The sequence below is a fragment of the Eucalyptus grandis genome, chromosome 10 (assembly GCF_016545825.1).
Source record: "Eucalyptus grandis isolate ANBG69807.140 chromosome 10, ASM1654582v1, whole genome shotgun sequence".
NCBI lineage: Eukaryota > Viridiplantae > Streptophyta > Magnoliopsida > Myrtales > Myrtaceae > Eucalyptus > Eucalyptus grandis.
Genome location: NC_052621.1, coordinates 23,722,715 through 23,749,275, shown reverse-complemented (window position 1 = coordinate 23,749,275; position 26,561 = coordinate 23,722,715). Strand labels below are relative to the sequence as shown.

The 26,561-nt window shown below is 40.1% G+C and overlaps 3 protein-coding genes across 3 annotated transcripts; 2 read left to right on the top strand and 1 right to left on the bottom strand.

Moving 5' to 3' along the window:
* The first annotated feature begins 7,802 nt into the window (after window positions 1-7,802).
* LOC104422322 (ribulose-1,5 bisphosphate carboxylase/oxygenase large subunit N-methyltransferase, chloroplastic) lies at window positions 7,803-10,932 on the top strand. Its single transcript, XM_010034614.3, is given in 6 exon segments — window positions 7,803-8,507; window positions 8,739-8,947; window positions 9,062-9,187; window positions 9,476-9,880; window positions 10,394-10,522; window positions 10,524-10,932. Coding segments are annotated over 5 exon segments (957 nt in total). The 5' UTR covers window positions 7,803-8,507; window positions 8,739-8,755; the 3' UTR covers window positions 10,629-10,932.
* Window positions 10,933-11,257: 325 nt separating this feature from the next.
* LOC104422325 lies at window positions 11,258-15,248 on the bottom strand. The gene is made up of 7 exons (XM_039302921.1): window positions 15,143-15,248; window positions 14,537-14,984; window positions 14,360-14,407; window positions 14,241-14,301; window positions 13,245-13,534; window positions 12,102-12,726; window positions 11,258-11,979 (listed from the first exon to the last, which is right to left on the bottom strand). The coding sequence occupies exons 1-5, from the start codon at window positions 15,246-15,248 to the stop codon at window positions 13,445-13,447; spliced, it is 753 nt and encodes a 250-aa protein (XP_039158855.1). The 3' UTR covers window positions 11,258-11,979; window positions 12,102-12,726; window positions 13,245-13,444.
* A 3,407-nt stretch (window positions 15,249-18,655) lies between these two features.
* LOC104423808 (eugenol synthase 1) lies at window positions 18,656-25,044 on the top strand. The gene is made up of 5 exons (XM_010036253.3): window positions 18,656-18,922; window positions 19,879-20,013; window positions 23,486-23,714; window positions 24,295-24,498; window positions 24,713-25,044. Exons 1-5 carry the CDS (start codon window positions 18,728-18,730, stop codon window positions 24,910-24,912), a joined length of 963 nt encoding a protein of 320 aa, XP_010034555.2. The 5' UTR covers window positions 18,656-18,727; the 3' UTR covers window positions 24,913-25,044.
* Window positions 25,045-26,561: the final 1,517 nt, after the last annotated feature.

Here is a 26,561-nt window from a genome sequence, read left to right as displayed (position 1 = left end):
CATATTGAGATTCGACATCACTTTATTAGAGATCATATTCAAAATGGAGAAATCTCGATTCAATTTGTTGATTCAAAAAGTCAACTAGCGGACATATTCACAAAGCCTTTGGAGAAGAATCAGTTTGACTTTATCCGCTCGAGACTCAACATTTTGAAGCTTGAAGAAGTTAAAGTCTAGAGACTCACCAACTCTAAGACTCGATCTCTTAGACTCTAAGTCCCGAGACTCGGACATTCATGGCTAAAGACTCGTAAGTTGTATTTCATCTAAAAGGTACTAATTGTCATTTAGTTATAATTAACTCGAAAAGGTACGATCTTTTGTTTAATAATTTTGGCGTTATCGATTTTGAAAAGAAGTAATCGTTCACTTTCCTTGCACCGATTGAACTTCCTTTTTCAAAAACCGAGTTATATATATACAGTTTTTTTTCCTTTCCCCAATTTTCAAAACCCTAAAAAGCACTCTCCTCTCGATACTGTTTCTACTCTTTGTTCATCGTCGAGAAAGTGGTCATTTTTCTTGGGAAAGCAAGTGAAGGAATCCTCCAATAGACAAAGAAAGATGTCGTCTTCGAGGAAATCATCAAGAATCGCAAACGAGGGGACCACAAAGAATGAAGAAGGGACCGACACATTTCGATCTCACCGAGGAAGAAGACTTACCAAGTCGGCGACGAGTCCGATTCGCTCTCCTCCACGTCATTCAGCATCTCCCCGCCCCACAAAGTGCAAGTCACAACTGGAAGAAGAGATAATCGAGGATGCCGACCCGGTAAGAGTTCAAAAGCCCTCCTTTTTGTATACTCTTTATCGTGCATTGAAAAGCACAGTACTCCATTGAACTATATAGATGACTTCCTTAAGGACAAAAATTATGGGAATGAGTATCTTTTCTGAAGAAAATGGAGGAATGGGGAATTGCCCCGAAAGGAAAAGCAGAGGAAGCACTTGCGAACATTCCAAGAGATCCTCGTATGCCAGGACAAAATCTGATTGACGGGAACAATGATGACAAAATGTTCCTTGAAATTAAACCTAAAATGGGTGTGGCGGCAAAGGTGAAAGGAAATCGGATGGATTTGTTTAAATCCAAGGATCAGGAAAAAAGTGTATTACGATCTGTTGAAAAGAGGGGTAATCAACCCTAGAAGTGTCGATTTTGACTTCTGGATTCCATCAACTTGAACCTAAGAGAGAAGTTGAATTTGCTTCAACTTGAGACTTTCGCTCCGACTCTGAGACGGAACTTCAGCGGAGCGAGAGAAGAAGAAGAACAGAGAGAGAAGGAGAAAGAAGTTGAGGAAGAAGAAAAGAACAGTCTGATAACTGAGAGAAGGGAAATCAAGAGCATGATCATCACTCTTCCCCTTTCGATGTCCTAGAGACGGGGGAGTTAGCGAGCAAGAGAGGTCTCCACCTCATGCTGCTGAAGATCTAAGACAATCTCCGAAGACCCGGAAGACGTTCGGGTCTCTCAATTGCACCGAAGAAGATGATACGACGATTCCAAATCTGCTGACCGTTCGGAAGCGCCATCGTTCGCACACACACCATCCGAGAAAGCCAATGCCGGTACACGACGGATGATTCTGTAGATCTTCGTAGTATCATGAATATTCTTCTGAAATGCGTAATCGATATATATTCGGATTTGTGAAATCCAAGCTTTGAAGCATCTTTGGACAAGCATCTTCGATCTCTCTGGAAGATAAATACAAAGACCTTGCTCTGCAACTTCAAGCCAATGCGAAGAGAGAAGAGGTAGCTCATCTGCGAGAAGATCCGAAGAAGCTCGAAGGAGTAGTCCAGTCAATTGGGGATTTCCGATCGTGCGCATTCCCAAGCGGACATGACTCCTTTCTCACCCTTTTTTAATGTTGACAAAAAGGGGGAGAACCAATTTGAACAAACATTATTTTAAAACTTTATTTGAAGTGACTTTTGTGTTTATGTTTATTTTTGAGTATGACTTGAGAACTTGAACTTGAGTGTTAGACTCGAATTGGTTGTGGATTTTGATGCTTGACTGGTTGCATTTATATCAAGTATTGTTACATGGTATTACTCATGAAAGACTAACCAATTTCTTTGTGGATGCGAGTCGGTTGTTTATTAATCTTTATGAGTTAGCCATATTGCTTGAGAAATGTTTTGCGGGTCAAAGTTGTTCAAATCTTCAAGAAAGTTTTGTCACCATCAAAAATGGGGAGATTGTTGGAGAAATCTTTCTAGAATATTTTGAAGCGACAAAACATTTCTATCGAGTCTAAGTCCGGATATCGATAGTTAAAGTCTCAAGCTTTTATAGTCTCAAGACTTTGTTATCTCAAGACTCAAGACTCAAGACTCAAGACTCAAGACTCAAAATTATTCTCACCGACAGTCTTTCTAATCCAAAGTGTTGAAGAAAATCCAAAGTCGAGGTTTATGGTTGAGGATTTGATTCTATCCTCTGGAATAGATTCTTTGGTTGGATAATCATTTCGGATTCTTTAATTCTTATCTAAGATCAATTGAAGATCCGATGGTCGACGAAATAATCTTGGATTATTCTATTCTTGAAACCGAGATCCCGATTGTATGGGCGAACGGGATTGATGGGCTATCATCGATTCCTTAAATAGCTCGGATGATCTTCTTGATTGATTCCGTCCAACGGGTAGATTGGAGGAATTCCTTTGGTAAGTGCCAACGGCTATGATGGCATGAAGGAATATAAAAGGAAGATGTTCTAGTTGTTTTAAGTGTGTGATCGATAGAAAAATTCCAGTCGAAGATCCTTGATTGTTAGTCGAGACGAGCGAAATTGTACACGAGTGTTTATACTTGGTAACGCCTTGAGCGAGTGTGGTAGATCATCTACACCTAGAAATCAAGGAAGATCAACACTGTAACAACTCTTTGATCATAGTGGAATCCAGCCAATCGGCATCGTGCGAAAAAGAAGAGTGGACGTAGGCTTGAATCAAGCCGAACCACTATAAACCGAGTGTTCAATTCTCTCTTTCCTTTACTCGGTCTTGCGATTGAATTTTTAACTGTTGCAAATTCTTTAATTGTTTAAATATCGTGCAAGCTTCGAGAAATTTTTTTATATACCTATTCACCCCCCTCTAGGTACTCGTACTAGCTATTTCATAGTGTACTGATTGATGTGTGCTTTCATATCCTTGTTTGTGGCGGATTCAAGATCAGTTTTTTTTTTCAATGAAATTTAGACGAATTCCATTAATGGTAATCATGGGTACTGCTTACAGATTGATGAACTTGGCTAGCTGGATGATACACTATTTATGATATAGCTCTTGGAATTTTTTTTTTTTTTAGTGAACCTCATTGGAACCTCTATTATGCTATTACATAGTGGTTACTTCTCTGCAAACTAATTCGAAATTAATTATGGAAGTTGATTCTACTGTTATCCTTTCTCCTATTGACTAAGAAATGGAAGTATAAAACAGTATCTTTAAACAAATTTTAGTTTAAAGATGACTGGATGTCACTGATTATGAGATCTCATGTTAGATTGTGACATAATTGTGCAATTTCATGTTGTTTAGAAATTGCGTTAATACAGTTTCATGTTGTTGAGAAATTGCATTGAGGACCGATAAGAAATAGTGTATATTTTGATCACATATTGGCACTATTTCTTACTACACTACTAGGCCCATGATCCATGAAAATATAATACTTATTATATGTGATTATGGAAGATCTTGTGTAATGGTTTTTTTCTTAACACATTGATTTCCATAGTCCTATACTGAGGTTATATAGGATTGGATTGGTTTTGAGATGCCGTAATTGGAATATTATTTTTTAAAAATTGTGGCCACATAAAACAAAATTTTCAGTTATTAACCCGATAGTGTCGTTTTCAATATAAAATCTTTTTCAAAATAAAATAAGTTAATTAATGTAGCCCAAGTGGGAGAATGTTGGAAATTTCCTATAATATGGGTTTACATTAATTAATTGATTTTCTATTTTAAATAATCGGGTTAATGGATATTCTAATATTTGTTGAACCCTAAAGTGATCTAATTGAATTGGGTATTGATATCTATTGATAACGGGCTTAGTTGAGCAAAGAAAGTGTAGGCAATTGTGTTTGACTGGCTAGTAATGGGAAAGAAGGCCCAAATGACACGCTGATTAGGGTTTGCTAGGTCCCCTCTCTAGCCTATAAAATGGTAGGTTATACCTATCAGTTGCTTTAATCCCATTGAAAGCTGCTATATCGAAATAGGTCATAGAGATGAAGATCTGACATTCCGATAGATCCCTAATTATCAGAGTGATATACTTTTCTTCAAGTGAAGCAATGGCTCAAATAGGTATGCTTTAATTCCGCTGTATTTATTGATTTTGGTGTTTTACAATTATATATGGATCTATTTTTCATTATTGATTAAATTTTCTACATCCGCGAGGATATCAATACAGCAAATTAGAGGTTGTGAGTTCGTATCAAGCCACCTAAACAACCTAAGAGACTCGCTCACTTTTGCGGAGCATCTCCTGCGAGACTTCCTAAGCCATATGCGGAACATCCCAAGGCATTTCAAAAACAGGAAGATATGAGAAAGAAGGCATTCGCAAAGGCGTTCACAGTTCGATGCTTTTGCCCAAAAAAAAAAAAAAAAGCAGATCTGAGGCCATTTAATCTCCTAAAAAGCTGCAACTTATCAAAGGCCATGTCTCGTTACGCTCTAGATATTGTAGTGAAAAATGCGTCGTAGTTGAACTCAAGTGAGCATCTGACAAGAAGGAAGATAAATGAAAAACCGAGAGTAACTAAACGAAGGACGTGAAGAAGATTAATGGTGAAACTGATAGTGGGCATTGATCCGTTAGAAGCTGCAAATGGAATAGCGGCTAGGAATGAAGCATGCCATCCCAATGTCTTGCTGAGTAGAGGAAGGATGGGCACCAAGCTAGCATAGGATGTGTGAAATATGATAATTTTGAAGTTGTCGAAGCACCGGCAATAACCCATCGTAGAAAGTCCCAGCAAGCTAAGTAGTAAAGGAACTTGCAGTCGAGATTGATTCGGAAGTGATTACTGAAAAGTGAATGCGGAAAAATGTTCATGGCCATTTGGAAAATAGAGCCTCTGAGGATAGACATGAGCAAATAAGCAAGACGGCTCAGGGACCCGGATTGGAACTTGACGAGAAGGATGAGGATGTTCAGATTGGTTAGTCATTGTGGTTGAAAAGAAGAGCCTCGGACAATGGGCAACACAACCGTCCCTTTCTTTGCTAGACCACTCTGTTATTGTGAGTTCTGTTAAACCCCATCGGTCGGTACCAAAAACCACTTCACTTTGCATAATGTACAGGGCAATTTCTGCATACGCTAGACATTCGCGCATCCGAGCAACAGCGACCATAGTCTCTTTTTCAGGCCAAAGACAAGGTTTACCTTCGCAGGCAGGTACAGTTAAAGAATGACGAGGTTTTTTCCTTTGGTGTGCCCTGAAAAGAAGTCGACATACCTCCGGGGAGTGCAAACAAACTTGGCCTGGTCAAGAGTAAGAATCCTAGAGTTTGGCATTGGTCGATAGTCCACGATCATGGTGACAAAAGTTTTTCCCACTTGGGCTCATGATGCCTCCGACCGGACTTGCAACTCCAATTAATTAGATTTGAAGCGGGAGGGACTTTGATTGAAAGTACGCACAAGTTTAGAAACTATATTCCTATGGAAGACTGGGGCACTATGCCTCGTTTTGTGAAGAAATTTCATATGAGAAAACAGAATGGGCAGAAAATAGGGCAGGGAAACATAGACCTCAGCTCAAAGCGGAGGTATAGGAAATGAGTCCTCATTGGGAAGCTTTCTATGGCAAAATCATCTCTACTCAAGAGGAAGAGGAGTATGTACCTAAAACCCCCATTCAGTCAACTACTCTTCAGATTGTTGGTAGCAGAAAACCTGAGACAGTTGCTGGCCCTGCTCGAAGTAAAAAAAGGGCAGAAAACCCCTCATCAACTTAGCACAGAGAAGAAGATAGGAGGGGAATCAGCAGTTAAAACAAGGAACTGGAAGGCAGAGATCTGAAGCTGAATGTTGATTGTTCGTGGGCGAAAGGAGAACCTCTGAGCTCGATTGCTAGTATTTTGCGCGATTCCATGGGCATAATCGTCGAGGGCTTCGCCAAAGACGTCCATGCTGCTTCACCAATGCAAGTGGAAACCCTAGCGATGCTCCATGGCTTGCGACTGCTGAAACAGAGGGAGGAGACGCACGAGGAGAAAGTACACGAACCGAAGAAGACTTTGTGAAACTGACTGCCACACGGTTGTGGATGCACTACTAGGCCAGATAGACAACCCATGGGCTGTGAAAGATTTGGTCCAAGAATGCCAACAGATACTGGCCCAAATGCCTCACGTGAGGGTAGTTTATTGTTTGAGAAATGCAAATTACGCTGCAGACTAGATAGCAAAAGCTTTCCACCTAAAAACCCTCCCCTCAACTTGGAAGTGTGAACCCCCGCAACCCCTTTGGAATATTTTATGCTCTGATTTCAACTTATCATTTCCATGTAATTCTCGTTTTCCAGAATGAAATGAAAGTCCTATTTTCTACCAAAAAAAAGAGTAGATTTTTACCTTTTGGAGCGAGTTTGAATAATTTGTATATTTTGTCACCGATGTACACAAACGGCTAATCCATCTTCATAATGTAATGTCGATTGTCGAAGAAATTCAACAAATCAAAGATAGAAAGTTAGACCGCAAATATTATTTAAGGTTAAAATGCACGGTTGAACGTGAGTTTTGGATTGGGCACAAGACCGAGTGATTGGGATTCGGAGGGCGAGGACGCGAAAAGAGAGAGATGCAAGATTCATTCCTTTGATCGGGAAAAAAGCCTTTGTGTGCTGTACCGAAAAAAAAAAAAGAAAAAAAAAAGAATCTTCACATCACTCGCGTCTCTCTTTCTCTTTATTCCAATCTTCAATTCATCGCCTCTCGTATTCAATTTTTGACCCTAATTTTCACCCGATTCCTGAAATAATGTGGAAATCCTAAACCTATTTGAGCAAATACGAAGCACAAAATCGTGGATTTCAATGGAGAGTGAAATCTGGCTTTCCTTTTCCGCAGAACCGGGCGTCTCCATTTCTCCTCGAGTTTTTACCAAACACAACACAAGCAAATGGCCGAGACATGGACCTTTCAAAGTCTCGTTTCAGGCGAAAGCGAACACAGTCCACGACGTAGGGGACACACGACACATGGTTATCATGCATATCCATCAGTGTCACTGTTGGAGATGCCTTGATTGCTGTACTTTACTTGGAACCGAGGGACGACCATCGATTTCGGTCATTCAATGCGCGCGCCGTACCCTTTGTTCTTTTGCAATCACTCAAATTCAGAGGGAAAACTCATCCTCTGCGAGATAAGATGACAGGTATGCATTTGTGGTAGATATCGGCCCCAATGCAGCCGACGGGGAGAGGTTAGGCCCTCCCATTCTTCGGCGTGAGAAAATATTAGGTACGTGAGACGTTTTAGCCTGGCAAACAAGAAGGCGCTCAGAGGACGACACGTGTCCTCGTGTCAGGCGCCATTTTGAAAAAATTTCGGACTGGCTGACTGAGGGTTTCTTCTTTCTTCCGAGTCTCTTTCTTCGCGCCTCGCGCGGGAGGACCTGGTCCGTCTCTCTCCTCGTTCTCCTCTCTCTCCTCTCTGTCTCTCTCCCCTCCGCCTCCGCTGGTTGCTTCCATCGCCCCCCACCCGACGCCGACGCCGACGCCGATGCCGACGCTGCCGACGCTCCTCCGCCTCCCTCTCGCGACGTCCGCTCTGCTCTCTCTCTCCCCCTCCGCGAAGTCGTGCCTCTCTTCCAGCGAAACGACGAGCTCGACGGCGCCGGCGACGGCGACGAAGCAGAAGACGGAGACGAAGAAGCAGAAGCGCGCGCGCTCGGGGTTCTGGACATTATCCAAGAAAACAGACACACGATCCACAACACAAAAATGTCCACTGTCTTCTTTTCCGTCTCTCCACCCTCTCCTTCATTCCCTCCTCAATTCCATTTCAAATCCTTCAAACACTTGTCTCCCCTCAAGACCACCCTCAAAAGACCTCTCTTTTCCACAACTACTCGCTCCTCGCTCCATGTTGACCCCCTCGAGTCCGATCCGCCATTGCCACCTTCCGTCCGGACCTTCTGGAAGTGGCTCGCCGAGGAGGGCGTGGTCTCTTCGACGTGCCCGGTTCGCCCGGCTTACGTTCCCGAAGGCCTCTGCCTCGTCGCTCGGTGAGACATTGCTCAAGATGAAGTTGTCGTGAAGGTCCCCAGGAGTTTGTGGATCAACCCGGACACCGTTGCTGCTTCAGAGATTGGCTATTGCTGCACCGATTTGAAGCCCTGGGTGGCTGTCTCTCTCCTCTTGATAAGGGAGAAGATGAGGGGCAACTCGCCGTGGCGATTCTATATTGATATATTGCCGGAGCGAACCGACTCGACATTGTATTGGTGGGTTTCGTGTTTGCTTTGCGAATCCTATAAAAAATTTAAGACTTGTTATTAATTCTATTGGATAGTCTAAGATTGTGGGGTGGTTAGTTGTGTGCTTCTGTTTTCTGGTTCCAGGGCAGGTCAGAAGAAGAGCTTGCAGAGACGTCCCTTGCTCTATGTGCCTTTGTTTAATTGCCTTGTCTCTGGATATCAACGGATGAACCTTTTTTTTTTCGTGGAATCATCCAGGAACCTTACTATTGCGGATGACCAGGGACATGAAAGAGCATGTAGAGAGTCAATACCATAAAGTAAAAGAAGAAATCATATCGCGGCATGAGCAGCTGTTTCCATCTTCTATTACGCTGGATGGGTTTCTTTGGGCATTTGGCATGCTGAGATCAAGGGCATTCTTTCACCTTAGGGGCCAACTTGTTATGCTTCCACTTGTGGATTTAGTAAGTCAATCGATCTTTCCTATTCTAAATCGATAATGAACTTGTCTGCATTTCTTTCGGGCTTAATCAGTCTGCCAGAAAATTTATGAATTCCATATTATCTCTGTGCATCAGATTAACCACAGCGCTAGCATAACGAGAGAAGATAATGCAGAGGAGATTAATGGACCAGCAGGTCTTTTTTCTTGGGACCTCCTTTTCTGTTTGAAGTCAACAATGCCTGTCAAAGAGGGTGAGCAGGTAAACCTCTTAAGCCTGTTGAACTTATTCAGTAATTGATGATCCACTTGACATATTACGAATATGATATCACTCTCAACACACCGCATATCTTTTTCCCTGTCAGTCACAGAGAAATGAATCTTAACCTAATTGAACTGTAGTAATTAACAAATTGATTACCTGTCGAGAAATCCCCAGAGGTCGAGAAAGTTTCATTTGATTACCCAGAAATGGTATTGCACAAGCCTCATCCGGTAGGGCAGTGATTTGTGACCATTCATTGTGACTAACAGAATCCTGGGACAGGTTTTCATCCAGTATGGATTAAAGAAGAGCAATGCTGACTTGGCTTTTTATTATGGGTTTGTGGAACCAAATACCAATCGCAACTCGTACACACTTACATTCAACATATCTGAGTCGGACCCCTTCCATCGGGAGAAGCTTGATATTGCAGCAGCCAATGATTTGGGTGAGACAGCATACTTAGATATTTTTATGGACCGTCCTCTTCCACCAGCAATTCTTCCATATCTGCGGCTTGTGGCACTTCAAGAAACAGATGCATTCCTCCTGGAACCTGTCTACAAGAAATCTATCTGGAAAACTCTCGAATTACCGGTTAGTCATGTGAATGAGGAGCTGGTATGCAAGATGGTCATAGATGCCTGTGAATCAACTCTTTCAGGCTACCGCACCACAGTTGAACAGGTACATGTAACATTCTGATTTCCACTTGGGTAATTTTTGTTAGGATGGTTTCTCCTGGGGAATTGGTTTGGTTGGACTTCTCTGAACCATACAGGGTTAAAATGGCCTAGCTGAGAGTTCTTTAGCATGTCGTCTCTATCCTAAAATCAATCATGGTAGTAAACTTTTTTGGTAGCTAAGGGTATGATAATCTCATGTTTGTTAGTCTCAATGCCAAATGTGGCAAAATGTTTTAGATTGTTGGAATTAGCCAAGTCATTTAACAGTTCTAGTATTTGCAGAGCGTTCACATTTCCCGATCTAAGCCCAGTGAAACTAAAAGTAGGGAAGTCTAAGAAAATGAAGCGCTAAAACCTCTGTCAATGATCACATTTGTACATAATCTTTTTGTCTCTGCTGCAAAAAGTTTGGCAACTCTTAGATCAGGTTATTTTGTTTTCTCCTGAAAGCTGTAGAAGCAAATCCCACCTAATTGCTCTATGCTTTCCCCCATTCAAATGCAATGACTTGCAGGACGAGAAGCTAATTCAGGAAGGAAACCTTGGTTACAAACTTGAGATAGCCGTGAGGGTTAGAGTAGGTGAGAAGCGGGTGTTGCAGCAAATTGAGGGTATTGTCAAGGAGAAGGAAGCTCAATTGGATAAAGCTTGAGTATTACCATGAGAGGAGATTGAAGGAGCCTGGTCTGGTTGGTGAGGAAGGCGAAACTTATTGCCAGCCTAAGAAGGATTCTATACCCACCTTATAGAGCCAGTACGCAAGTTTAATCTTGCCGTTGCCTTGAGGTTGTTTTTAAAAGTAAGAAACAAACTGTAGAAACCTTTTCCTACTTCCGGAGTATGCAAGGGATGGTAAGCAAAATCAGTGTATTTATCTGTTGTATCAAGTCTTAAACATTACAGACTCGGCTTAGATGGATCGACAATTTGTGTACCGTACTCTGGCGAGTGAGTTCCCATTTGGATGAAGTTCTGAGGGAACAAAAGAAACTACAGGGATGTGTATTAGTTCTGCCAATTTTCATTGAGTAGGCAAAGAACCAAACTTCCGCAGTTATGTTTGTATCGTGGTTCGTGGCATTGCTTTGCCAGAAGAAACGATCAGTGGTTCGGTACGTAAATTGACCAAATCTCTTTGAAGAGCACATTAAGTCGCATCACTGTGTCCCTACAAATTTGTGATCGCAGGGTGCGCTCTCTTACTTCCATGTAACGGTCAAAAAGTGAAGCTCAAAGAAATATTGCTTCGCCGAATGCTGCGACCCCCATATAAATTTAGGTTTGGTTACAGTTTACTTCGTTTACTATCTTACTCAAAACCTCACTAATGACGTTAAGAAATAAAATTGAAATGAACTTGCAGATGTCTCTCGAGTCATCATCTTAATGGATCCTTAACCAACCAAAATTATAGTCATGAACCAAATAAGCTTTCATTCTGTGTTATCACAAAAAGGGCAATATGTAAACTCACTTTCAGGGACTTCTCAACAGATTACGATCGTTAACTATGGACAAGAAAAAATGATGAATTTATCTTTGTAGTTGCCCTAGAAGGAAGACAAGAATTCTTTGCTGGCTGCTGCTTGTTAGGCTCTCAGGCATTTGCTTATCATGGTCAAACAAAAAACCATTCACGATGATGAAAGCAGAGCAGCTCGCGCAACAAACTCAAAGAGTGTCTTCATATCTTAATGTAAGGAAAACTAATGCAGCTATGCCGCGCCCACTGCAACTTTTGTAGAGATCAACTTGAATCCCAAGCCCGTGAACATATTGTACAGAACATGTTCAGATGACAATAGTTGATCATCACCATCAATCAACTAGAGACTTCGCTGGAGTTCCTCTTGCCCAGGCCTAGCAAATCATCAGTCACGTTGCTCGCAAAGGCACTCCAGAGGATTTGCATAGAAGTAATCCTCCTCCTTGGGCTTATCGACAATAACTCTACGATGATTTGGCTGTCCCATCTTCTCATGTGCCAGACGTACAGCAACTTCAAAATCATTCTGTGAAAGTGTTTCATTCTGATACAAATCCAGTAACACCACAAGCTTTTTACGATCTAAGAGAACGGTTCTCTTAAATCCAAGATATCTGCAGAAAAAGGTCACAGTTTGCACACAGCCTTTTTGAAAGAAAATTGGATGGGCCTAATTTATTTGTCTTGTTCTTCCAAGGGAAATAATGGAAGAACATCAATCAAGTCGACAGCTTACCATATGTGGGGATGAAAGTATTGCTGGCTATTGATCTTATAAAATCTAGAGCCGCCATTTGTGACGAGTGATTATGGAACTGCTGCAACTCCTTTGGATCCAGCAGCATCTCCATTTTTAACCTGACATAAAAGTAAAATCTGTGAAAAAAGATAGAAGAACTAAGTGTCAAATTACATGGAGATGGACTCATCCCAGTGCCAATTGCAAAGCATCAATGGATGTTCTAATTCACGCTCCAAGCATTAGCAGCCGCTAAAGCATCCTTTTATATACACTGTCTACCGTTCTTGGATCATTTTTACATACGCCCTCAAGGTGAAGATGGAACTTTTTAACATTCTCCATTACGATTTTCACCTTCAGAGAGTTCAACACCGCTAGCATCAGAAGATGTTGGTCACTGAATTAGAAATATAACAGCACGTTAATATGTCAACTCTCGATCCGTGGAAATGCAGCCCTCAATGTGGCTAATCTCCGTTCGCTGCCATAGATTTCTCCAGATGCGATGTAAATCTGCGTGTCTTTGTCAAATGTCTCTTCCGGAGTCAGAGGACACAGACCTTGTGATCTCCTTTCCTCAGAAACAATCTCTTTCTCCCTCCACCAGGGGAATGCATACCTGAATGAAAAGCACAATTCATGTGGCCACACATTTTACATATGAGAAACGAGAAAAACAGATAAATTGATGAAATAAAAGGATGAAATACATCTAATGCCACATTCCTCGTATTCAATCAAGCTTACTTTTGCCCAGGTGCGACACCTAGAGCTTCAGAGCTAAAGCCACAGGATTTGACTAAAATGTAGCATAGGCCATGGAATATATTAGAGTTCCATCTCAGGGTAAAGTCACATGAACTTAAAGACTTAAAAAACATATCCCTTCCTAGAGCGAAATATCAGATAAGTACAGAGAAATGTACAAAAACTTCATTGACTTTCCCTTAAATGCAATGTGCATCTCTAGTTAAACTAGATTTTACACCTTCGTTCGAGAACCTATAATTTGCACCTTGAGGTTTCAAAAGGCTCGTGATTTTTCCTTGAGGCATAAGTAGCACAACATCAGCTGATTAAGTTAAATGAAAATTATTCCAATGGCAAACAATAAAGCAAGCACATGTCAAGACAAACCTCATTCGCTTGAGCTCTTCAGCTTCTTCTGCTGTACAACCTTGGGTGCATCCAGAGAAAGCCAACATATCCATCTCGTATCTCAGATGCAAAGCCATGAAAGGCCCCTTATCTCGAAGGAGGTGGACTAATTTGTTCCCCAGAGCCTCGATCTGAGGAGTATATTTTAAAGCCTGAAAGTTGACTCAACATCTGAGCCTCTAAAGATCTAGTGAAATTCCATTGTTTGCCAAACGAGCATCTGTCTTATTGAAATGTACAACCTTATGCTTGCTAAATAGTGGCAAAATCTGCATGGCATAGGCAAAGATATTACCCAAGGAACATATATGTAAACGGCATAAAACTACATTAAAGCACTACAACTGCCAAGTTCTCTGTATGCAGAACGGCATGCCATGCAGAGCAATTATCTCAGATTTAAATTGTGATCAATGGATAAATCACAACCAGACAAAAAGGCCAGATACATGGCCAAGTGAATCTCAATCAGCATAAAGCTAAGTGGAAAAAAGTCCAATATAAGCATGCTATCATTACACTACAATCTAAAGCAACCAAATCTAAAGAAGAAGGAGAAAAGGATGCAGGCCATCAGGAAACAGAGATGCAAATGCACAACCAATTGAAGGCCATGCCCTGCCCAGATGAAGACTTACACAAATGGCCAACTGATTCACGCACTTAGGTAGCACCTTGCCCTACCTGAGGCCTTTTATAATGGGTCAAAAGACGATGCATATGCACAAGCACAGGCAAAGGAGATAGAATTGAGACATGTACAGAAAAACATGATTGGATTCAAGTTTCAACTATGACAGCTTATACCAATTACCAGAAATTCAATTTCTGGAATCGAAAACAACTTTTTGCACAAGCCACAGCCTCCGCTTTGATAACGCCAGATAAATCTAGTTCAGTTCTAGCAGATAACCAGCAAAGCTCACAATCAACCTAGCCTTCAAAATGCATTGGCGATTATACTCCGGTAGTTACCTTTTGACAGCGAGAGGTCCGAGAACGAGCAACAGCAAAGGAGAACCGTGATACATGGAACCTGTGGAAGGGATCAAAGCATCAAACAGCGACACACCAGAGATCGAACGGAGCCAAACCTGCGTAGGGAGACATCACCTACTGCTTCAACCAGTAGCCTTTGCCAACTGCAGGTGGCACAAACAAGAAAAACCAGAAATCGTATCAGAAAATGAACCTCCAAGATTTCTAGGAAGGAGGGGGCGGGGCATCGGGGATCGAGAATCGATCGACGGAGCAAAGACAAGCGGCGTTACGGTGGCAAATGCTGGTGAGAGGGGTGGCGACCTCGGGGCGGGTGGACAGGCGGAGGTTCCTGAGGAGGTAGACGAGGGCGAGCCGGAACGCGACCGACGCGACGAGCCATATCCAGAACCCCGAGCGCGAGCGCTTCTGCTTCTTCGTCTCCGTCTTCTGCTTCGTCGCCATCGCCGGCGCCGTCGAGCTCGTCATTTCGCTGGAAGAGAGGCACAACTTCACGGAGGGGGAGAGAGAGAGCAGAGCGGATGTCGCGAGAGGGAGGTGGAGGAGCGTCGGCGGCGTCGGTGTCGGCGTCGGCTCGGGTGGGGGGCGATGGAAGCAACCAGCGGAGGCGGAGGGGAGAGAGACAGAGAGGAGAGAGAGAGAGAGGAGAGCGGGGAGAGAGACGGACCAGGTGCTCCCGCGCGAGGCGCGAAGAAAGGGACTCGGAAGAAAGAAGAAACCCTCAGTCAGTCAGTTCGAAATTTTTTCAAAATGGCGCCTGACACGAGGACACGTGTCGTCCTTTAAGTGCCTTCTTGTTTGCCAGGCTGGCTGGAACGTCTCACATACCTAATATTTTCTCTTCTTGGCGTACAAATGGGAGTGAAACCAAGGCACACTCGAATGGGCGAGAGCCGAAAAGAAAGGAGGAGAAGACAAGTAAGGGCAAATGGCGAGGGAGGCGAAAGCGAGCAGGATTCTCATCTTTGTTGGCACCGTATACATTAGCCCTGTTTCGTTCAACATTTTCAAGGAGCTTTTAGCCTTAAAAGCCCTTTGAAAAAAAATTTATGTGTTTAATTTAGCATTTGGAGGTATCATTGACCAAATGCTTTGGCGCTACTGAAATCTTTGGCAAAGCAAGTAGTCCTGTTTTGGGTTTTCATCATTTCAAAAATGCAAGTCCATCTCTACTATTCATCCGTTGACTTTTTTTTTTTTTAAAATGATCATCTTCCCCACACCCTAACCGCCGTTAATCGGTGACGGAGTTTCATTGGATTTTATTTTAATTTTTTTAAATAATAAAAACCCTTTGCAAATGTTGGGTTCATCTTCTTTTTCTTTTTTTTGTCATTTTTATCCTTTGACAATCAATAGTCCAACTTTTTATCAATACACTAGAATGATAATTAATTAACGAAGATGATTAATACTACAATAATTAAAAAAATATTCAAAGTTGAAAACAAACCTAAAAGAACCCTAAGACAAAAGTTGAGTTTTGCATCTAATCTATAATAAAATTCTTTTAGTATAATTTTTAAATAAAATTACGAATATATATATTTTACATTACTCTCAACATGAAAATGTAAAATGTTATATAGTCATTGTTTCTTTTTACAATTTTAAAAATACTAAAATTAAAAAACTTAATTTGGTCACATTAAAAGGCTTTTCATATATATGTTTATCAAACAATCTTGCATTTCCCTAAAGCACTTTTCAGTTATAATTTACCAAACAGTCTAGCATTTCGGAAAACCCCTTTACCTCAAAGGTATTTACATTCTTCCAATGGCATTTCCCCAAAGCCGAACCAAATGGGCCCATTGGCAAGTACATGGTGAGGGCGAGTGTCTCTTTGGGCCACCCGACTTGCATTTACGGTCAGCCCGCCGGCCCAACAACCCAGCCTTCAAACCTTAACCTCTAGCGCGAGTTCTGCTCCATTGGCGTCCACATCATCAAAGTATGTGTGCCTCTCTTTCTCTCTCTCTCTCTCATGTGATGGGAGCTCATTCGGATGCGCACCTGAATGTTAACAAAGGCTATGTTTTCCTTTAATTATATTTCCGACTGTTGTGCTATATGTTGTGGATATCATCACCTACGATATATTTACAATCCATCAATTAGAAGACTAGTTGGAAATAGGGATAAGGCAAAACTGACCATTGACGTTGTTGTGGCAATGAAATAGGGAGAGCTAGAGGAGCACGAGAAGATTGTGGCAGCACTAAAGAAGGTGGACATAGTTATCTCCGCTCTTGCATACCCTCAAGTAGTCGACCAGCTCAAGATCATCAATGCCATCATTGCCGCCGGCAACATCAAGGTAAGTTATCTCTAGCCAGTCTAGGAGAGACAATTATGAAAATAGTTTTAAATCTATTACAGTTGTGCTAGTTTAGTGCCAATTGAGTTCATAAACTTTTTTTATTTGTGCAATTTAGGCCATCCGACAAATATTGGCCGGTGGTGCTGACATGGACGTTGGCTATACTATTTGACATGACCAACACTAATTTGGAAAATTTTTAATAACATTTTAATAATATTTACTTATTTATTTTCCCTTTCCCTTTCTTTGTTTTTTTTTTCCCTTCCCTTCATCTTCTTCCTCTAGCTAGTCGCCGAAACTTGACGACTAGCCGAGGTGAGGGCTTGTGAGGTTAGCCTTACTGATTGCCGTGAGGGCAAACCTCGCTTACTCTTGATGAGGTTGACCTTGCTTGGTCGGTTGCTAAGTGTTGGCAATTGGCTAGAGGAAGAATATAAATGGAAGAAAAAAAAGAGAAAAAGTAAAAAATAAAAATTTGAAATATTATTAAAAATTATCCATATCAATGCTAGGCGGTGTCCAGGTTAGCACCGATTGCCCAAATTTTGCTATATCACTCAATTGGCTTAAATGCAAAGGGTTTATGACTCAATTAGTTAGAAAAAAAAAAGGATAAAAGATCAAATTGGCACAATTATAATATGTTTAGAACTTTCTTTTGGTAATCCTCCCTAGTCTAGGAAATTGGCCATTCAATCTCTTTTTCTTTTTTGACTGAGAGGTTCTTTCTCTCTTCTTTTGAAATTCGAATCCACCTAGTTCAAGTGTATAATAATCAATTCTCTTAAGGAGTTTGGTACTAAAAGTATGGGAATAAAAAAAAAAAAAAAACCCTCTCTTCAATTCTCGCTTCTTAACTCTAAAAGTCTCGATCTAAGCTATTCAAGCCACCCTCTCTTACTCCGAGTAGATGTAGAAAAAAGGTCATACTTTTTACCATTCTTATTCTTATTAAAAACAAAAGAGTAGATATATTAGACTGAATGGTCAAAGCAAAGCTAGCAAAGACTTAAATGTCTGGAATTAACGATAAAATTCGATGTAACAAAAATTGCTTCTCCAGTGACACGCGTGAGAGTAGGCCTATCAAACTAAATGGTCGAGACAAAGCTAGTAGAGGCTCTAATTACCTAGAATTAACGAGAAGGTTCCGTGCATTGGGAATTGCTCCCTTAGTGTCACACATCAGAGTAATTAAATATTAACCGTACATTCATATAACAACTTAAGTTTTTAAAATAATTGATTGTAATCCCACAAATTTTCACATCTCTCTCTACCAATCTTTAATTAATCGCCTCTCATTTTCAATTTCACCCTAATTTCCATATGATTCAAGAAATAATATGGAAATACGCATTAGAGTAAATATGAAGCGCGAAATTTTGTGTTTTAATGGAGAATGACATTGACTTTCCTTTTCCGTAGAAACAAGCATCTCCATTTTTCCTCGAGTTTTTCAACGAAACACATGCAAATAGCCGTGCCATGGACCTTTCATGGTCCATTTCAGGCGAAGGCGAACACTGTCCACGACGATGGGGATACATGGTACATGTTTAAAGCTTGCTTTCCATGAACATGTCGTCCATGCATATTTCCACTAGTATTACTGTCAGGTAGATGCCTTATGAAGCGTAAAAATCACATGTTTTAAACAAAACACATGCAAGTGGTCCTGCCATGGACCTCTCAAGGTCCATTTCAGGCGAAATCGAACACAGTCCAAAAAAAAAAAAAAAAAAAAAAAAAAAAAAAAAAAGCAGTCCACAACGAAGGGGACACGCGGTGCATGTTTAAAGCTCGTTTTCCATTAACATGGCGTGCCTGCATATTGCCAACAGTGTCACCGTCAGTCAGATGCCTTGATTTCTCTGCTTTACTTGGTAACCAATAGTCCCCACTCCGACATTTGAGCCCCAACGAGTGACGATCGATTTCGGTCAATAATTGCGCCGTGCTTTTTGTAATTTTGCAATCATTGAAATCGTTTGTGGTAGATATAGGCTGTCATGAAGCCGACGGGGAGAGACAGCCCTACCTTTCCGAAGGCATACAAATAGGATTATTGGAGTACCTAGGGAATTCAAATGGGCGGGAAAAGAAAAGAGAGGAGGACAAGACAAGAGTAGGGCGAATGGCAAGAGAGGCGGAACCGAGCAGGATCCTCATCTTCGGTGGCACCGGTTACATTGGCAAGCACATCGCTAGGGCGAGCGTCGCTTTTGGCCACCCGACTTGCATTTACGCCCGCCCCCCCGGCCCCCAAACCAGGCCTTCGAACCTCGACCTCTGGCGTGAGTTCCGCTCCACCGGCATCCGCATCATCGAAGTATGCATACCTCTCTCTCTTTTATGTGATAGGAGCTCATTCGGATGCACACCCGATCGTTAACAAAGGCTATGTTTTCCTCTATTTATATTTGAGTGTTGTGTTTTGTGTTGCGAACATCATCACTTGCAATTTATTTACAATTCATCAATCAGAACATTAGTTGGAGGAACAGGGACAAAGCGAAATTGGCTAATAAGGTAATGTTTGGTAATACTTTTAGGAACAACTAATTTTATTCTTTTGTTCCCGGACAAAAAAAGAACATAAATCCATTTAGTAATTTTTTATTTCCAAAAACAAAAATCCAATTTTCTTATTCCCAAAAATAGGTTTATAATAAAATTAAGAAGAAGAAAAAAAGTAATTTCTTATTTCCAAGAACAAATTTTTTCTTTTTTCTCTTTTTTTTTTCCTTATTATCTCCTTCTCTCTTTTCTTCCATTGGCCATTGCTAGCCACTACCGTTGCCGACGGTTGCCAATGAATGGCTAGGCGAGGTCTGGTGAGCTAGCACGAGCCTCGCCAGGCCAAGGCGAGGTCTAGCGAGCTCATTGGAGGCTCACCCAGCCATCACAAGCCTCAACCTCATAGATCTGGGCAAGGTTGAGTCTCATCAATGGCCTAGTGAGGCTTGTCTAGCCACCGGTGAGGTCGAGGCTTGCAGTGGCCATGCAAGCTCACGGACCTCGCTCAGCTGGTCGCTGGCCACGGCAATGGTGGGCGACCAACCACAAAAAAGGAAGAAGAAGAAGAGAAAAGGAAAAAAAAAAGAAAAGAATTCTACCAAATTTTTATCTAAGGAATAGAAATTTTGGACAATTATCAAGGGCCTTCAAAAAATTATAAATTATTCCCGGGAACAAAATAAAAAAAAATCATTTTTGACCAAAAATTATTCTTGGGAACAAAATGGTTACCAAACACGCCCTAAAATGATTGTGGCAATGAAATAGGGAGAGCTAGATGAGTATGAGAAGATTGTGGCCTCGCTGAAGCAAGTGGACATAGTTATCTCTGCTCTTGCATACCCTCAAGTACCTGACCAACTCAAGATCATTGATGCCATCGTTGCTGTTGGCAACATCAAGGTAAGTTATCCCTCACTAGTTTAGAAGGGAAAATTACCAAAACAATCTTAAACTTATTACAATTGTGTCAATTTAGTTTTGAAACTTTTTTTTTTTAACCGATTGAGTCCTAAAATTTTTGTATTTATGTCAATCAGGCCATTCGACAAATGTTGGCTAGTAGTGCTAACATGGACATTGACCGTATTACATGGCACGACCAGTTAACCTGAACATTTTAATAATATTCTAATATTATTTACTTATTTTTTCCTTTATGTTTCTTATTTTTTTCTTCCCTTCATCTTCTTCCTCCAACTATCGTCGGAACTTGGTGAGTAGCCAAAGCTGAGGGTGACTTTATTGACCCTGCCAACTGCTAGGGAGGGCAAACCCAAGGGAGGCCAACCTCGCTTGGTCGGTTTTCAAATTCTGGCAATTGGCTAGAGGAAGAAGATAAATAGAAGGAAAAAAAAAAAAAAAAAGAGAAAAAGTAAATAAATAAATAAATAATTTGGAAAATTATTAAAAATTATCAATGTTAACACTGGCGTGCTTGACTGCCCAAAATTGCTATAACTAAATTGGCATAAATACAAAAAGTGTATGACTCAATTGGCCAAAAAGAGAGAGAGAGAGTTAAAAACTGAATTAACACGGTTATAATATGTTTTAGACTTTTTTGATAATCTTCCCTAGTATAGAAAACTGGCCATTCCATCTTTTTTTTCTTTCTCGACATAAAGGTTCTTTCTCTATTCTTTCTTAAAGTTGAATCCACTTAGTTCAACCGTATAATAAATCAATTCTCTTAAGGAGTTTGGTGCTAAAAGTACGAAAAGAAAACCTCTCTTTAATTCTCATTTCTTAACTCCAACAGTCTCGGTCTAAGCTATTCGAGCCACCCACTCTTACTTCAACCAGATGTAGTAAAAAAATTATAGTCTAAGTTATTTGAACCACCCCCTCTTACTTCAAGCAGATGTAGAAAATAAAATTATACTTTTTACTATTCTTATTCTTTTTTTTAAAAACGTAGATGTATCAGATTGAATGGTCAAAGCAAAGCTAGCAGAGACTAAAATTTCTGGAATTAATGATAACGTTCAATGCATTGAAAATCACTTCTGCAGTGATGCGAAAGAGTAGGCCTATCAAACTGAATGGTCAGGACAAAGCTAGTAGAGGCTTAATTACCTAGAATTAACAAGAAGATTCCACGCATTAAGAATTGCTCCCTTAGTGTCACATGTCAGACGTCCTTGGCAATTTGATTATCACCCTCGTCCGTCGAACCTAGTTCAAAACTTCAAATCCTTATAGTAACTCATTGGAGTCTCGAAATTAAAGTGTAAATAACTATACTATAAACTCCACATTACTTACTTTATTACTGTATTATAGCCCTGTGTAACCTCACCGAGCAATAGAGTTTTTACTCCTGTGCTAGGATCGCCTTGCCTGCTTGATAATCTAGGTGTGTTGATAGAACTACATCACCACAAAAAACTCCAAACCGATATACTTATGACAAATTTGGCCTTCGTTAGTTTCTGTCAAATTTAATTGTTAAATTTGCTGACCTAGATGAAACATGGTGACGTAATATGTGCCACATGAAAATCCATATTGTAAATATCACTAAAAATTTTAAACCGATACACCTGTAACAAATTTATTGATACTCTTGTGATAAATTTAATGATATATCTAGGACAAATTTGTGATTTTTTGTGACATTTAACCCTATAATTTCTATGTGGACTTGCCACTTCACCATGTGTCATCCATATCGGCAAATTTAACAATAAAATTTGATGGAAATTAACAGAGGATAAATTTGCCATAAATATACTAATTTGAGTTTTTGTGGTCAAAAAATTAATTTATTTTAAATTTATCACATGTATATTAGTTTGAGATTTTTTATTGTTAAAAAATTGATTTTGTGTACATTTGTTATAAGTTTACCAATTTAAAATTTTTTGTGATTAAAAAATTAGTTTAAGATAAATTTATAACAAATATATCGGTAATAGATATTTGATGATATTAATCTCTTACTTTATTATTATATTGGGTTGATCCAACAGGTTATTTTTCTTGCGTTCAAAACCATGGTCCAAAATTAGTTGCGAAAGTAACAAGGGCACAGAACGACAATGTGTCAGCTTTGGCTTGCCGCCTTTTAATGCCGACAATTATTTTTCTCAGCCGTGCAAAGTCTGATCTTGATGACATGTAATAGACAAATATTTGTCATTCGTACCATATTAAATAAACTATATATCAAAAGAGTACCTTCCAAAAAAAAACTAGAATGTCATCCGTGGAAAGCACTGTCTAATCAGGCATATAAGGGAAGTTGCAATTATTATTGTACGAAAAATCAAATTATTCATCCAATGAGTAAGAAATCTGTTTAATGTTTTTTAGAAAATATTATTGTTACTTCCTGAAATAATTGGTTCAACTTAGATAAGATGAGATATAAAATTAACTTAAAATTGAGAAAAAGTGAAAAGCATGATATATACAATTAAATAGAGATCAATGAAGTTATGGTTGAAGCTATAAGATAAAGAGGAAAAATAGCAAAATGATTAAAGAACTTTGATTTGCTTATTACCTTAATCATGTTTTCCCTTGCTAATTAGTCGAGCCTTCATTATATTATTTTTGAGTTAGGTCAAAGAAATTGTTTCTTTGGCTATGAACTAATATATATATAAAGTAATATCCCTTGTTACAAGAAGTTATGCCTCTAGACACTATTCGAATTTGCCATGCAAAAGAATGATATTATACTCTTTTGATCTCAAATTGAAGAGAGAAGAAAAGGAAGTATCTCATTATCTTAAAAAAACCACGTCAATCAAAAGCATATCATACTTTTCATCTCATCTTGATATGTACTTTTTCCTTTGTTGAAATTTGTCAGAAATTTCAGTTTAGAATCAAAATTTTAGAAAATCCTCAAAGAACCAACATAACCCTTTTTACTGTTCAAGTGTCCTTGATCTAATAAGTATAGAATTTTGTTTAAATGAGCATCTAAATATTGACAATAGGGTAGGTAAAAATTAGGGAAAAAAATAATTGAATCAACAAGAAATCTTAGTGCATTTAGCATATCATTTTTTTTCTAGGCCATCGCATCAAGTTGTTCTTTAATAAGGAGATTGCCCACATGTCGAACCCTTGAAGTTTAGAAATCAACATCATCTATAAGTATATGGGAATCGACTTTATTGTGTGCCGAACCTTTCAATTCTATTGATTCTCATGAATATTACATGTGAACCATCATACGTTGGAATCAGTCAAATGGTATCACTGAAATCCTAGGTCTAATTACATAACTTTACTCGTTTGGTTGCTGATTACCACATCCTGACAACATCAATCATTAATATTTTACTTTTGTTCTTAAACTGGATTATTATTATCATTATTATTAACAATTTTCCCTTCTATTTTTTTTTTTAATCAGAGGTTTGTGCCATCTGATTTCGGGTGTGAGGAGGATAAAATAATGCCACTCCCTCCATTCGAAGAGGTCTTGGAGAAGAAGAGGAAGATCAGGAGGGCCACCGAGGCTGCAGGCATTCCCTTCACCTTTGTCGCTACAAACTGCTTGGCTGCATACTTCATCAATGTCCTCCTCCATCCCCACAGCCCTCACGATGAAATTGTTGTTTACGGCGATGGTGAAGCCAAAGGTACTCTCTCTCTCTCTCTCTCTCTCTCTCTCGAATTGGTTGTCTAGATCTGGATTCACGCGATCCATTTCTATCTAAATAATTTATCATGTGGATCCCACCTCTGCATCCCACATGATCGACGTCTATGATTGAATTTGGGTTCCAATTTGTTGCCTAGCTCTATCCTTTGTGGGATGTTGACGTGATAGATGGAGTTAATCATATTATACAAGAAAATCACGGGGTCTTGTAAAGAATTTTTGAGGTCATTTGGTTATGAAAAAGTCTTCAGTCAAAATGTTGGGTAATAGATAGATGTAAACCTCGGGCTGATCCAATTTTTGAATGGAAGGGCTTTACTTTGAATTTTCCAGAAAAAAGGTCGAAACCACTAAATTTATGTCGAGTGGTAAGGGAGGTCCCTAAACTTTTTGGTGTCAGTAATGTCGCCCCTGAAACAATATTTCGTGCAATGGGACCCGTACACCATATATTTATTTATTCTTGTTCGTTTAAAAAAGTTTAGAGACTTAACCTTGCCATCATCCTGTCTTTTCCATCTCTAAATATGATTGACGATTCTATTATTTTGCGTTAGCCGTGCTGAATTACGAGGAAGACGTAGGGAAGTACACGATCAAGGTGGCGAACGATCCGAGGGCGTGCAATCGGGTCGTCTCCTATCGCCCGAAACCGAACATAATCTCTCAGCACCAACTAATTTCCCTGTGGGAGGAGAAAACGGGTCGGAGCTTCAAGAGAGTCTATGTGCCCGAGAAAGATCTGGTCAAGCTCTCTCAAAGTAAGCTTCAAATCACTGTTGTATTTTTTCCAAACCCCCTCTATTTTTCTTCAATTATGATAAGGTCCTTGCATTTATCGAAATTATTCGCAACGCCCACCCCGAAATTTTCTTTAAACGACATTGGTCAGATTTGTGTGCTTGTGCCTCATCTTGAATCGATTCAAGAAAGGTTTGCTGACGACGCTTCATGTTTTTCATGTCCTTTGTTAAGCTCTGCCACCTCCGGAAAACATACCCGTCTCCATACTTCACTCCGTATTCGTCAAGGGAGATCTGATGAGCTACGAGATAGATGATGATGATCTCGAGGTTTCGACAATGTACCCAGAAATGCAGCTCACCACCATTGATCAGCTCCTCGACATCTTCCTCACAGATCCTCCAGAACCAGCTAGGGCTGCTTTCGGATGAGATGATTCCGTAAGGTTGAATGCTAGTAGTCGGCAGGAGCGCAGTGCGCTGAATAACGACCGAAGCATTGCTTCGCTTTGGTGGGTTCGAATGTTCGAATTTGAAATCCTATGAACTGTTTCTTTTCATTTCCTTTTTTTTATTTTATTTTATCGAGACTCGGTTCCCGTCGTTCCAAGCCTTGCTATTTCCGTCCATTGTCTGTAGAAACAACAGTTTCCACGTGTAGCGCGAGGATATCAATACAGCAAATTAGAGGTTGTGAGTTCGTATCAAGCCACCTAAACAACCTAAGAGACTCGCTCACTTTTGCGGAGCATCTCCTGTGAGACTTCCTAAGCCATTTGCGGAACATCCTAAGGCATTTCAAAAACAGGAAGATATGAGAAAGAAGGCATTCGCAAAGGCGTTCACAGTTCGATGCTTTTGCCCAAAAAAAAGAAGCAGATCTGAGGCCATTTAATCTCCTAAAAAGCTGCAACTTATCAAAGGCCATGTCTCGTTACGCTCTAGATATTGTAGTGAAAAATGCGTTGTAGTTGAACTCAAGTGAGCATCTGACAAGAAGGAAGATAAATGAAAAACGGAGAGTAACTAAACGAAGGACGTGAAGAAGATTAATGGTGAAACTGATAGTGGGCATTGATCCGTTAGAAGCTGCAAATGGAATAGCGGCTAGGAATGAAGCATGCCATCCCAATGTCTTGCTGAGTAGAGGAAGGATGGGCACCAAGCTAGCATAGGATGTGTGAAATATGATAATTTTGAAGTTGTCGAAGCACCGGCTATAACCCATCGTAGAAAGTCCCAGCAAGCTAAGTAGTAAAGGAACTTGCAGTCGAGATTGATTCGGAAGTGATTACTGAAAAGTGAATGCGGAAAAATGTTCATGGCCATTTGGAAAATAGAGCCTCTGAGGATAGACATGAGCAAATAAGCAAGACGGCTCAGGGACCCGGATTGGAACTTGACGAGAAGGATGAGGATGTTCAGATTGGCTAGTCATTGTGGTTGAAAAGAAGAGCCTCGGACAATGGGCAACACAACCGCCACTTTCTTTGCTAGACCACTGTTATTGTGTGTCACACCCCAAAAGTTACAAAGAATGGGGATGACACGGCCGTCCTTCTTTACAAAGGACGCAGCTTGAAACACAACCAAAGAGCTGATATTAATTTATATATATAAATATCGGATAAACCTTCAAATTGGTTGCAATATCAGAGTTTCTATAATCCACCAAAAAGAGAAAATATATACTTCAAAACTTAGACAATTCAACCACTAGTAAGGATCATTTGCACCACTTCCTTAAACCATACCAAAAACAAAATAGAACTCCCAAAAAGTTTCCACCGACTACGCACTCGCTCTATTCGCCGCTAGCTGAGGAACCTGAAAAGATTAAAGGAGGAATGGGATGAGCAACCACAGCTCAGTGAGTAGTACATATCTTCTAAGCAGATTGAACAACCAATATGCATGTATACAAAGCAATACCAAATTTCATAACACCAATTCAATATATAAAATACATATCGAATCATATAAAAGTTATTTCTTATCATCAAAAATTTATACTAATATGGAAAACTCATTTGAATCGCCATCAAAAGTTAAGTATCAATGGTCGAATCCATTGAATAATC

Bases quoted from the DNA above. Each gene is read 5' to 3' on its own strand.
- LOC104423808 (XM_010036253.3), top strand. From the start codon at position 18,728: ATGGCAAGAGAGGCGGAACCGAGCAGGATCCTCATCTTCGGTGGCACC. The intron at 20,014-23,485 runs GTAAGTTATCCC...TTTTTTAATCAG, and splicing joins TTGCTGTTGGCAACATCAAG to AGGTTTGTGCCATCTGATTT. The intron at 23,715-24,294 runs GTACTCTCTCTC...ATTTTGCGTTAG, and splicing joins CGGCGATGGTGAAGCCAAAG to CCGTGCTGAATTACGAGGAA.
- LOC104422325 (XM_039302921.1), bottom strand. From the start codon at position 15,248: ATGTATACGGTGCCAACAAAGATGAGAATCCTGCTCGCTTTCGCCTCC. The intron at 14,985-15,142 runs GTGTGCCTTGGT...TGACTGACTGAG, and splicing joins TTCGGCTCTCGCCCATTCGA to GGTTTCTTCTTTCTTCCGAG. The intron at 14,408-14,536 runs GTAACGCCGCTT...TGCCACCTGCAG, and splicing joins TCTCACCAGCATTTGCCACC to TTGGCAAAGGCTACTGGTTG.